The following is a 12,923-nucleotide window of genomic DNA, read 5'->3' as shown; positions in this document are numbered from 1 at the left end:
TCCTCCCAACACCTTCTTTATCCTCACCACAGGATCTTCCTCCTGGTGTCTGATAATGCTTGTACTCTTCAGTCCTACAACAGTATGGGTTCTCACTCTCAGCTCCTAGCGCCTCTTGCTCCCAGCTCCTTACACGCGCACCACAAACTGAAGTGAGCTCCTTTTTAAACCCAGGTGCCCTGATTAGCCTGCCTTAATTGATTCTAGCAGCTTCTTGATTAGAACACCTGCAGCCAATCAGCCTGTCTGTCTTAATTGTCTCCAGAAGGTTCCTGATTGTTCTGGAACCTTCCCTGTTACCTTACCCGGGGAAAAGGGACCTACTTAACCTGGGGCTAATATAGCTGCCTTCTATTATTCTCCTGTAGCCACCTGCCACAACCCTGTCACAACAGATAAAATCAGCCAAAGAAAAGACAAAAGAAACCGGAGAATTCAGCAATGCCCCCAAACTGCATCTTGAACAAAAAAGATGGAGAAATTCATTTAAAAAACCCAAAGACCCTGTGTTTCTGTCAAAACATTACCAATTTGGAAAAGCAGATGTGTTGAATAAACCTCTACAGCAGGAATTTCCAAAGCACCTGTGCCTCTGGCACTTGGAGCAAAGTGCTTCATCCTGGTCTCCATGCTAAAGCAAACAGACCTCCCACACAGTATCATTTTATGTCTCCAGTATCTGCAGTGCTGGAGCAATTAAATGGTGGGACGGTGCCAGCATTCGGAGCTTTTCCTGAACCTTGTGGAAGATAGTTGTGAAATAGATCATGATGCATCACCCCTGCATCCCCCGCATACAATCCTGCATTTCAGTTTGTCATCAGGAAATATTCTCTAAACCGACACTATACTCCCACTTTATGTTTTATACAATCTCTCTATATTTCTTGTATGTCAGCATCCTTCACCAAACACTCCAGAATCCATTTGGTATGTGCAGACTCCTCGGTTAACTAACAACAGAAACCCTCTACTTCTGGTTCTTCCCTTTCCTTCTGAAGGCCATTACTTTCCTCAAAAGAGAGAAACACCCACTCTAGCTCTCTGCCTGACCAGTCTAGTCAGTAACAGCACATGCTTATTGCCGAAATATGAAGGAAAGCTGATGCAGCATCCATACCTGCCAACATCTTGGGGGAGCATGGATTCCTTTGTGTCACGACTTCTCATCAGAAAATGTGAGAGTCCTTTGTATTGCCCTCAAGCTTTGAGGAATCCTGGCATCAAGTCTGTGGGCCAAATTCAGCACTCTGGAACATGTGCACATCTCTCATTGAAGACAGCAGGAGTGGTTGTGCACATCCCATGGCAGAATTTGGTCTTGTGTTTGTTTTTGCAATATTTGCATGGTACTGTAATACCCACAATACTTGCACTGCTAGCTTCTCTACATGCCTGAAGCTTGCATGAGTTGAGGGTATATCTTCAATGCACAGTTAACCCAGGTCATTGTCTTCCGTGTCTAAGCACCCAAGTTAAACTAGCCCAGGTTTGAGTGTTCCCACAGCAAAGACCCTACTCACCAGGGCTGGCTCCAGGCACCAGCCAAGGAAGCATGTGCCTGGGGCGGCCCCCATGAAGGGGCGGCATTTTGGCCAATCTTGGGGCGGCACTTCGGCGGCTCTCCAGCCCCTCCCTTTTTTTTTTTTTTTTTTGCTTCTGCAGTCCTGGCGGCAGTTTTGGTTTTTTTGTGTGTGTGTTTTGGGCGGCAAAAAAGCTCGAGCCGGCCCTGCTACTCACACTACTGTGTCCTCACTATTTCTGCACTCACCTATGTGTGGCTGGAGGCATATCCCACAGTTCTTTGTGCTGAGATGTTCTAGGATTCTTGCCCAGTCAATTGTGAAAGAACTTGTCTCTCCTTCAGGGGGTGGGAGAACTGTGGGGAGGCACCAGACCATCAGAGTTGAATGAATTTATACCCCAGTCAGGTAAGGTAGCCTGGGCTTAAAGCACCTGCACACATAGTCAGAGATTTTTCCTGCATGAATGACGGATTTGGACTAAAATCCAGGTGACAGCCTGGGTTAACTGTGCAGTGAGGACATACTCTGAGGTCTGTGAGGTCAGTACTGCAGTCCTTACTCATGCAAAACTCCCACTGACTTCAGTGGGAGCAAAGACAGCAAAATGGAATCAAGATCAAGCCAAATGTAAAGTTTCAGACTTCAGCTGTTTTTACTATAGCCCTGACTAAACAAGCATGATTAGAACCTTTGACTGGGAAAATTCTTTCATCGGGTCACCAGAGCTCAAAAGAAGCTGAAAGGATTTTACTGAAACGCCCAGAAACGGATCTCACGATCAGGCAGAAAATGTCACTGAGCGGTGAGTTATTCAAACAGTGGGGTGGGACTGTGAACACATGGGGGCAATAATGTACCATGAACAGGAATGGGAAGAAACGGAACAGAAGAAAACTGGGATCAAAGAAAAAAACCATCCTCGCAGTGAGATTGCGGAACAAAATATTTGGTGGAAACCTCCCCCCTTAAGTTATTTAAGATCAGACTGAACAAAGCAAACCTGTAAATGGGGCTACACGTACTATGCAGAGGTAGATGCTCTATCCAGCTCCTTAATTGCAGCAGCAGAGAAGCTGGGCTGAGAGCTAGACTGCTCCTAGCACCATTCCCTTCACTGGGGTGCTTATGCCCACAGCACTGGGAGCTGGCGTCTACAGTCATAGGCCTCTCGCCTGCACTGAATCAGAGAACACTGACTGTGCTATGTGAGAAAGGAGAGAGAGGGTCAAGAACTAGAGCTGTGGGGGAGGACTTGGAGAAGCGAGTAGCGTGATGAATTGCCCCTGAGTATCTGGATTGGTCTCGTTTCAGGGGCCCTGTCTGTTGGTTTTACAATAAAATACTTGTGATTTGTCCCAGTTTTGAGAGATTCAGCACACCTGGCTACCTGAAAGAAACTGGTGAAATGGATGGCGGATTGAATCAGCACATACACATCTCAAGGACATCCCCCAGCAAGCCCCTGACTTGATGGCACTCTGCCTCCCAGTGATTCCCCCTCCACATGACTCCTCAAGCAATTACACAGAGTGAAACTGACCTAGTGGGGGAGGAAATGGGAGGAAGGGAATTTGCTTGGCTCTGGACAGGGAAGAGTAGGCATTTTTCTCTCTCTTGTCCTCCTATGCACCTTTCCCCTATGTCCATGAAGACTGTCCCCTGTGAATTTCTCCACCCTGGAGGAGGTTTTGTTTTTTGCACTAAAACCATCTAGAGGGAAAGCAGGAGAGATGACTGACTGATAGTGAAGGAAGGTGGGAGCAGATTTGGGGGCATAAGGAAAGCAGCAACAGAGTAATGGGGAAGAAAAGAGAGGGAAGGAGGTTCCTGGGGCAGTCAAGAGAGACGGAGCGAGACATGGAGGGGGTGTAGGGAAAGAGTAAAAGTAGGGAGGAGGGAGAAAACAGTGCAAAGAAGGGGAAGGAGGAGATAGGTTTGAGGAAAGAAAAAATGACAAACAAAAAGGGGTAAGACATTTTAAAGGGGGAAGTGGCTGGAAAAGATGTAAAAGGTTAAGAAGGGAGAGGAAAATCAGTGACAGACACAATGTGCTAATTACGTGATATTATTAAATAGAAGGTTGAAAGCAAAATGCTAATGCAGGTTCACAGTCTTGCCAGGCCCCTTGAAGTCAAGGGGAGTTTTCCAATTGACTTTTAGGGGACAGGACTTCACGCCCAGTGCTGAAGACATCAGTAGGGTGAACCGGTTCAAGCCTGCCAGGCACCACTTTCTCTGCTAAAATCTTAGAAACTTCTGAACAGCAATTCCATATCTGCCTCCCTTTGGAATGTACCACATTACAGCAGAGGACAGGGCAGGGCAGGGCAATTTTTAATTTCCAGGGGAGGATCCTCCCACTGAATTTCCCCACAAACACAGAGGATTTATTCTCCCCACTTACAAATGATCAGTCAAGCCACTACAGCAGCTGCCAGCCCTCACCCTCCCTCTCCCCCCAAACCTGAGATCTTGCACTAACCCCAGCAAAGACCAAAGCAGGGGTGGAGGGAGAGAATTATGTTAATTAACATTGAAGGCAAGTGTTTTTTGGCAGGCATAAAATAAGGGGGGAGGAATTAGCAAGAGGACCCAGGGCTCAGGATGTTTGACAACTACTAGTTCTCAGTAACCAAAGTCACATGGGGCTAAAGAGGGCTCCTGCTGGAAAGGGGTAGACCTCCTTCCACCTCTAAAATCGTGTGTGACTAAACAGCCAGGGCCAGCACCTCAGCTGGTGTACATTGGTGTCGCTTTATTGGAAAAAAAAATCAACATAGCAACACTAATCTCCAACAGCTGAAGAACTGGCCTTCGCTATTTGCTAGTTCTGGGGGGGAAAATGATGAATTGCAGAACTACCAATTTAGTGTTAGTCATTTGGTGAAACAGGAAGGAAGCAGGAAACCCTTGTGAATACTAAGTTCTCAAAGCCCAGTTTGCAAAGAAAACTAGATCTTTATGGGTCAAGCTGGTGCTGCACTTCTCCCCTGCCTCTCCACCTGCTGGGTACCTCACCACAATTAGCATTTGCTAATTTAGCAGCAACCTTTCCACAGCATGAATTGCTTAGTTGCAGGATAGTTCAGTGGACTCCCTTAAAAAAAAAGAGGAAGTCATACACTTGCTCAATGGGAGAGGCTCAACTGCGCTCAACAGGTTCAGTTCACAATGACCCTGCCCAGCTTCCTGCTATTCACATGTGTTACTTCCCTTTTGTGGTAACGGCCTGTGGCCCTCAGCCAGAAACCATTATTAATTTCAGAAGTGGCCTGACAACAAACCCACAGTGAAATGAGAGGAAGTGGTGGAGAGGCCATCTGTCGGCTTCAGCAGAACAGTAGGAATATAGCTATGCTGCTTCTACAAGGAAAGCAGATTAATAATCCACAAAGAGGAAACTGCCTAAAATTATCCACAGACCATATTAAAAAAAAAAAAAAGTCACTTGAGCTGCAGCTGGACAGGAAATTGCTAGAGCTGCTTGCAAATCTCCACTTTGAACAGCACAGTATGGGGAATGCCAAGAGCGGAAAACGTTCAAAACTGGATTAGCACAAGCCAAATTTAACCACAACCGACTTCTACTTTCACAGTTTAGGCACTCAATCTAGGTCACTACTACAAGAGACACCAACTTTTTTTTCTTTTCTTCTGTGTTGTGTTTGTTTTTCATTTCACACACTTGCCGTTCCTAAAGTTACAGGAAACACCTTTTGGTTGCCAGGAATTCTAAAGCAACCCAGTCCGCAGCGTATGCTGGAGAATCAGCCAGTCCTGACTTGACAACATGCAGACTTATACATTTCACCCTATTACCATCCTTGCTATTTAAATGAACTAGAACAAACAGGAAGTTACAGTCTGAAGCGTTACCCTGGCTAAAATCTAACCTGTTCCTTCTGCACAGACAGAATTGTTTCAGTGCAGCTAAAGAAGAAACTGGGTGTCCCAGGCATTGTTAACTATATCTAGAACCTGCACTGTTCCAGCACAGGTCAGCAGTGACTGACAGTCATTTACTCTCTGTGGACTGCCTAAGGGTCTCAGTGACATGAGTTGGTAGTTCCAAACCCATTATTAGTGGATAAGTAACCATGCCACAGAAAGCACAGATCTTTTGGCATGCTCAGCAGAAAGGCAAAAATTATTCAATCAGCATAGAAACCAACTATTCCGCCCATCCCTAAAAGTAGCCCTTCCATAACAGGGTAGCAGTACATTGATAGGGCAATGTGGGGGAAGTCTGAGTTGTTTCTATGTATGCTCTGTCTTTTCTGTGATTAAGCAGAGGCTATAGAAATCCATCCTCCCCGCCAGGCTAAGATGATAGGGCTATCTGTGCAGTAACTATTAATTTAGATTACGGTGGGCCAAAGCAGGGATCAGGACTCTATTGTGCAAGGGCTGTACAAACATGTTGTTAAGAGACATGCCCTCCTTAAAAATATTCCAATGTATATGCAATTCATCACTAGGAGGGAAATAAACCACTCAGATTCTCAATAGCCAAAAATAGTAATTTATTAATAATTTAAAAATGTACATTCTTATAATAAATTCCAGCTTAAACCTTTTACACCATGAATTAGGCTCTCCCTCATTGGCAATCATATGCAAGTTCACCTTGCCTACGCACAAGTACACATGCTCACATGTACTTCCAGTTCTATAAAAAAAAAAAAAAGACAAAATATTGCATTTGAGGTGAAGCTCCCTGAAGAGTTTGTACAGAGATAAAGCACTGTTTAGCGTATCTGAAATGTTTCTCAAGACAAATCTCTTCCAAGACGATCTATTTACAAAGGTTTTTTTTAAAAAAAGTGAGAAACAGCAGTACAAAGGCGGGAGGGGGGACTTACAAGGAAAATAAAAATAAAAAAGGAAGAGACTCCACTGATTCCCAGAATGTGAATAGCAAATTTCTGACCATAGCCATTGTCTCTCAAGTTTGCCTCAGCTCAATTGAACAATAAAACCAAGCATGCTGCAAATGTATTCTTTGCAAGGGGGCAGGGGGACAGAAAAATAATTCATGAAGAGCACAAAAATGTAGCAGTCCTTTGGGTTGATTTCTTTTCTATAGGCGAAAGTTACAAAATAAAAACATTGCCCATGGATTTAAGATTAAATATTTACACTGATCAAATAGCACACTACAGAACTGGCCGCAAACAAGTACTCCAAATACACAGAGCTGAAACCTCTCTCTTTGGCTCCTCTAAATGAAAAAAGAACCAGTCTTCACTGAAGACAACAATCTATGTTACAGATCCCAAAGCAAAGAAGGAAGGAGGAAATTCCCAGTCGCTAGAGAACACGTGCTCAGAATGCCCAGTCTCCCCCTACTGTTGGAAGTCCTCAGTTCCAAGCCCCTGGCCAGGCGGTGTGCTGCCTGCCTTGGGGCTGTTCCTTCTGGGAGACCTCGGCGAGTTCCCTTGTAACCTTTTCCAGCGTGCACTGGCAGGGGACACGAGAGAGCAAAGCTCCATCTCCTTCCTGCTGCCAGAGGGAAACCGCTGAGGAATGATCACAGGATTCAGACCTGGTGGGGAGGCCACGGGGGAGCGCTCACGTGGACTGCCGGGAATCCACTTGGAAGACGTTCTGGTTGGAGGGAGCGGTGAAGTAGAGCTGCTGGCCGGGCACGCGATTGTCGCAGGGGCTGCTGAGCCCCAGGGTCCGCTCGAAGTCCAGCAGCTGGCCCATGAAGTTGAAGTTGGGCGAGATGTTGGATTTCTTCAACTTGACAATGTCGTAGGCGTCATTCATGGACAAGCTGAGCTTTTGCATGAGGTATGCGACGGTCACGGTGACCGAGCGGCTGATCCCTGCTAAGCAGTGCACCAGGACTCCGCAGTTCTTCCCCCGAGCTTCATCTGCACACACAGAGACAGGGAACACAAGACAGAAGAGATGCTCATGATCCAGCTGTGACATGGGAGAAATGGGGGAGGCTGATTCAGATCTCACTTATTACCAGTGTGAATCAAGGTCAACGGAGACCGTTACACGAGTGCCAAACCGAAGTGAGATCAGAATCGGACCCTGAGCTCAGCACTGCATGGAAACCAGAAGGCCGATGCAACTTCACAGTGGCACAGAGGAAACATGCTGTGACCCAGCCCGGACTTTTTATTTTTATTTTCAGAAGATGCTATTTGCACTGAATGCTGGCCCAAAGAAAACCCGTCTCCCTGTGCACATTTCCCCCAGCATGTGAAAACTAGAAACCTCGCCGTGTGCCGCTGAATGCTTTTCACAGACCAGCAGGCTGCAAAGATCTATTAAATTATTCTCCAACTCTTGTGCTGCTAACAATGGAGGTATTCAGGCATTTGAAAAGAATGAGGGAAGTCACAGGGGACAGCCCATTAGGAGGAACAGGATGTCAACGTTGCTGGAAAATGGGTTCCTTTGTAAAAGGAAATGCATTACAATGCCTGGAGATTAGTTTCTTCGCGGCTTCCAGCCCACATTTCTTCTTGCTGGGCTCAGATTACCTACATACTTCACTAGCACCGGTATCTCTCCACCGGATCACAACACAACACACAATATGCCCATCCATAAGCCTCTCTTCCCCGACTCAAATAAGAAAAGCAAATCAACTCAGAGGAGATCAGAAATCCCCATGGTGGTTCAGCGAGAAAAGCAATATCAATCTGAATCAGTAACATGAAAGAGTTTTGAGGTGTGTGTACTATCTACCTAGAGCGATGTGTGTGAAGTGACTTTATCTTGCACCCTGGGTTTTAGGCAGAACTCCTCACTATTTACATTTGGGAAACTGATGAACAAGATTATTTAAAGGAGTTCTAGTTTAAGCGCTAAATCTGAAAGGAATACCATTATTTAGAGGAGATTTACCTTTAAAGACACTATACCTCGGGAAGGGATACCATTATTTACAGGCTATATAGCTAAGTATACCACTATAAATCTGAAATTACTTTTAATTGCAATTCTCTCTTGGAAACAAAAAAAAAATTTAAAACATCACCTCTGTTTTTAAGACTAAGAACTAGATAAACAATAATAAAACTACTACTAATAAATTCACTAGTGCGGACTCTCTCTATTCCCCAAATTTAGCACACTGGGATACATCGTTATGGGGTGATCCCATATCAGCTCGACATACAAATAAACATATTTGCAACCTGTGAATACAGTTGCTAATTCAAAAGGACTTGTCGCCTAAATCTAGAAAAACAAATTCTATCCGCCCTTTTAATTTCAATCAGTTTTGAAAGCCGAACATCGCGCCTCGGCTACGTGAGACATGCGGCTGACAAATACGAAAGATTAAGGGTTTAAACTCGGCAAATGATAAACATCTGGTGGTCCTTTAGCGGTCATAATTCATTAGGGCTCACCTATGAAAGAGATGGCCTCGGGAAAGAACTGAGACAAGTTTTGACTCCAGTGGTCGGAGATGGGGATCTGCTTGTATTTAAACTCTCCGGCATTCTCAAAGAGATTAGGCAGATTGGGGGTCACATTCAAGATGTATTTAATGCCAAACTCTTCTAAAACGTCCAGATTGGTGGAGTCCTTAGCGCAGCCCAAGTAGAGGTAGGGTAAAATCTCGACCGGCAAGGAAGGCTGGTTGTTGGACAGAGGACTGCCATCTGAGTCAGTGGCACTATTGGGGTCTCGGTCCGTGTCAGATTCAATGTCGGAAGAGGAATCGGAGCTGATTCGCAGGCCCCCTAACCCCAGGACTGGCACAGGAGAGCTGCTGCTGCATGAACTGTCTAGGTTAGTTTCACAGTGCAGGGCGAATTCGGTCTGGAACTTGCTGAAGCCACCTGGGGAGGAAAGCACAGCACACATGCAATCTGAGATGCGGCGGCGAGTTGCTAGAGACCCTCTGCCGAGACAGACTCTGTATCCCCCCGAAGCCACACACGGAGAGAGGGGCACAAATGAAGCCACGTGTGGCGGCGAGGTTTGGGGAAACCGCGCTGGTGTCAGCGGGGGACAGGAATCCAGTCCACAGCAGGGCTCAATGCATTTCCCTCCTGCTGGGGCTCGCCACACAAATGGATAGCAGCGCATTCCTTCGGCCACAACCCTTCCTTTCCGCACGGACCGCCAACGGGTTAGCACCGTCCGCTCTGCCCCGGGCCCCGCTAGCTCCCCACCCTGGTGTCTTCCTTACCCCCCTCCGCCCCGTTTGTGGCTTGCAGGGATTTGCACCCAGGTGGGCAGGCGCGAGGCAGCGTGTCCCCACATGGCTCCTGCACGCTTCGGATTCAACGCCATGGAGGGTCATAAGCCCACAGAAGCTCGAGGCATGTGCGCGGCCCGGCTACAGCTGAAATGCCGCAGGCGACAGACAAAGAACAAAACCCACCCAGCGCCAGGTCCTAGTGGGGCGCCCCCCCCCCCCCCCCCCCGAGCCGCGGAACTGGGGCCGGTCCCAGGCGGGTCGGTGTAACCCCTCACCTTCCAGGTAAAACGCTTTGCAGCCTTCATCTTTCAGCCGCTTGAGCAGCAAGCCCAGCACCGACTCCCCGCCCGTGTTCTCGTTCCACTCGCTGCTGTTCTCGTCGTACAGCACCACGGTGTCGGTCCCGCAGCGCCGGGCAAACTTCTCCCGGTCCTGGTCGCTGGCGGAGAAGAGGGCGCGCAGGGGCAGGTTGCCCTTCTGCAGCCGCCTCAGCATGATGCCGGGCAGGGCCACGCTGATGGCCGACTCGATGTGGGACGACTCGTACAACTCCTGCGAGCGACAGTCCATGAGCAGCAGCCGGCCGTTGCCCAGCTCCAGCTGCTCGTTCAGCCAAGCCACCGTTTTGCTGACAGCCATCTCGGACACGAAGGGAACGGGCCTGAACGTATCTAGCATGAGGAAAGGCTGGGGGCGAGCGGCGTGCGGCTTATAAACTGCCCGCTCACTGAGGCATCAGGCTGAAAACCTAAACTGAACTCCGGCCCCCAGGAAAATGACTCACCCCCTCCACACACACACACACACCTCGGGCTGCCTCCCCTGCACGGACAGCGATAGATGTGCGGGGAGGATACCAATGCTCTGACTCCCCAATGCGGTTGGTTGCCGCACGCCCGGACTGCCTCGCTTTTTCTCAATGAGTCCCTGAATGAACCTGTCTAATCGCCGGCCCAGTCCAGCCGCTCGGGCTCTTTCTCCTCCCTGAGTGAATGAAATCCAATTAACGGGCCACTGACTTGCCCTCCTTTCGCTGAGCACAAAAATACTGCACTGGCCCCAGCTCTTGTGTGATCCCGCTCCCTCTGCCCCCCTTGTGTGCGCCTCGTCAGCCCCGACTCCCCCCCCCACTCGCCCCCCTGCTTCTCACAACGTGATATCCCCTCCTCCTCCGCTCCGTCCCCTTGATGTGATCAATGTCCCTTTGAATCAGCCCCGCACGCCCACAGCGCCAGGCAGCTCCTCAATGGATACAAACACGGAACGTCTCAATGGATACATTCTCTCGCCCAGCCAATGAGGGCGCGCGGAAGGGGCTGTTGCCGTGGAGACGGACCGGCTAGAACAGGTTGTGTTGATGAATTGTTAATGAGTTTGTCATTCACAAAAACGGAAAGGAATTTCCGCTCCGGATAAGCTGAGTGCAAACAAGCAGCAACAGCAGCTCAGCGGGAGGAAGGAGAAAGAGGCGGTGGAGGAGTGGGGGCAGGTGAGGGGGGAGACGTAGCCACCAGGGCCGTGCTGCTGAGGCTCATGTTTCCTTCTGGTAAAGTTCACACATAGCAGCAGAGCGATTACACAACAAATGGTGCAATTGTATGAGGAACAAGAGGGACCTTCTCCCTCTCCGAATTGTCTCCTCAAAAGCCTGATCTTGGTAGGAACGGGTTTGGCCGCTGTATCTCCCACAACTCCTCTGGATTGATTTTAGCCTGGCTTTTAATTACAACTTTTTTTTTTTAAAGCCCTCTTTCCGGCCGGCGGGGCAAGTGTTGTATTTGTCCTTGATTGCTCTTTGCAGTGGTGAAGCGTACCGCTCTAATCTAATCATTTCCTACGCAAACCGGGCTCTCGCTAGACTGGGAAACAGAGCTCGAACGCCGCTATCACTTTAAGAATAAACATACGGTCGCTTGCAAAGGGTTTTACATTGTTTGTGCGGATGACCTCAAACAGGCTCCCGAGACAAAGCGGCCTGCTATAAGAAATACGGGTTTTGTTCTCCCCTCCAGGCAAGCAACGCTAATTGTCCAGGTGCCCGTTTTAAATAGGGCTAGGCGTGGGCCAGAGTTAATGTGTGTTTTAGAAAGTCATGTGGCATTTGCCTTGGTGTCCGCCTGTAGGTTTATTGTCCATTGTTCTGAAAGCCTGACATCAAAGAGTCCTCTATAGCAGAGGGATCCTTTCCTCGTTACTCATTTCTGTAGTACAAAGCCCCCGCGGGCCTGAGGACGCCTGGCCAGAGGGGATAGCCCAGCTCCCAGGCCCATGACATAGTTCCCGTGCCAAGCTGTAGCTGTTCCATTGACAAAAAAAAAAAAAGGAGGCGAAATGCATTACAGAAGCAAAGGCCTCCCACCGTGTCTGTGTTTAAAAGGGGGGGTGGGGGGGAGCCGATCGGCAGCCGCAGCGAGCCCCATGCAGCCATTGGCTTCGGGAGCTGGAATCGTGACAGAGCGGAGCCCACTCAGCTCTGCCGCTCATCACCCCCCACGGGGGACCGCCACCGCCTCTGCGCTGGGAGCCGCTGCACAAGCGACCTTCCCTAGCGCAGCAGCCAGCGGGGCTCCGGCCTGGAGACAAAAGGGAGCGTGCGGAGCTCCGAGCCGGCCGCGGCATTCCCTGGCAGGGGTCCTTCCTGCGTGCACAGGGGCTGAGCGCCCTGGGCAGGAGCGGGCCCTGCTGGAGGAGAGCTGCCAGTGAGCGCGGCTCGGCCGAGCTGGGGGTGGGGAGGACAATGTACCGGCGCAGACAGCGCCACCTTCAACGCTGGGCTCTCCGCTCTCGCAGTTCAGCAGGTCCCGCTCCGCAGGTCTGGCACAGAGGAAGGGCCCAGGTGGTGTAAAACCCCCCAGGTAGGGCCGTGGCTTTGACAGTGAGCTGCTTGGCGTTTTGAAAAGCACAATTCACAAGCCTGACCTGACCTCTGATCCTGTTGCTAGCAGCTGGCTCGGTGCAACACCGGTTCTAAAAGGCTCACCTCATTTAGCTTACCACTGCTGGGCCGGAGCCACATTTATATCTGAGACATCAGGAGGCTCCACAGACAGCCAGGGCTATGCAATAATTAGATTGTCCATTCCCTGGGGCGTCCTGGAGCAGTGCCTCTCAACCTTTCCAGACTACTGTGCTCCTTTCATAAGTCTGATTTGTCTTGCAGTACCCTCAAGTTTCACTTAAAAACTATTTGCTTACAAAAGTAAACATAAAAATACAAT

General features: G+C 49.0%; 1 protein-coding gene across 1 annotated transcript; it reads right to left on the bottom strand.

Moving 5' to 3' along the window:
- Positions 1 to 6,032: 6,032 nt before the first annotated feature.
- DUSP6 (dual specificity phosphatase 6) lies at positions 6,033 to 10,806 on the bottom strand. The gene is made up of 3 exons (XM_048835627.2): positions 9,981 to 10,806; positions 8,906 to 9,340; positions 6,033 to 7,405 (listed from the first exon to the last, which is right to left on the bottom strand). The coding sequence occupies exons 1-3, from the start codon at positions 10,381 to 10,383 to the stop codon at positions 7,098 to 7,100; spliced, it is 1,146 nt and encodes a 381-aa protein (XP_048691584.1). The 5' UTR covers positions 10,384 to 10,806; the 3' UTR covers positions 6,033 to 7,097.
- Positions 10,807 to 12,923: the final 2,117 nt, after the last annotated feature.

Source organism: Caretta caretta, chromosome 1 (genome assembly GCF_965140235.1).
Source record: "Caretta caretta isolate rCarCar2 chromosome 1, rCarCar1.hap1, whole genome shotgun sequence".
Classification (NCBI taxonomy): domain Eukaryota; kingdom Metazoa; phylum Chordata; order Testudines; family Cheloniidae; genus Caretta; species Caretta caretta.
This window is presented reverse-complemented; position numbering and strand designations above follow the sequence as displayed.

Bases quoted from the DNA above. Each gene is read 5' to 3' on its own strand.
- DUSP6 (XM_048835627.2), bottom strand. From the start codon at position 10,383: ATGCTAGATACGTTCAGGCCCGTTCCCTTCGTGTCCGAGATGGCTGTC. The intron at 9,341-9,980 runs GTGAGGGGTTAC...TTTCCTCCCCAG, and splicing joins CAAAGCGTTTTACCTGGAAG to GTGGCTTCAGCAAGTTCCAG. The intron at 7,406-8,905 runs GTGAGCCCTAAT...CTGTGTGTGCAG, and splicing joins CGAGGCCATCTCTTTCATAG to ATGAAGCTCGGGGGAAGAAC.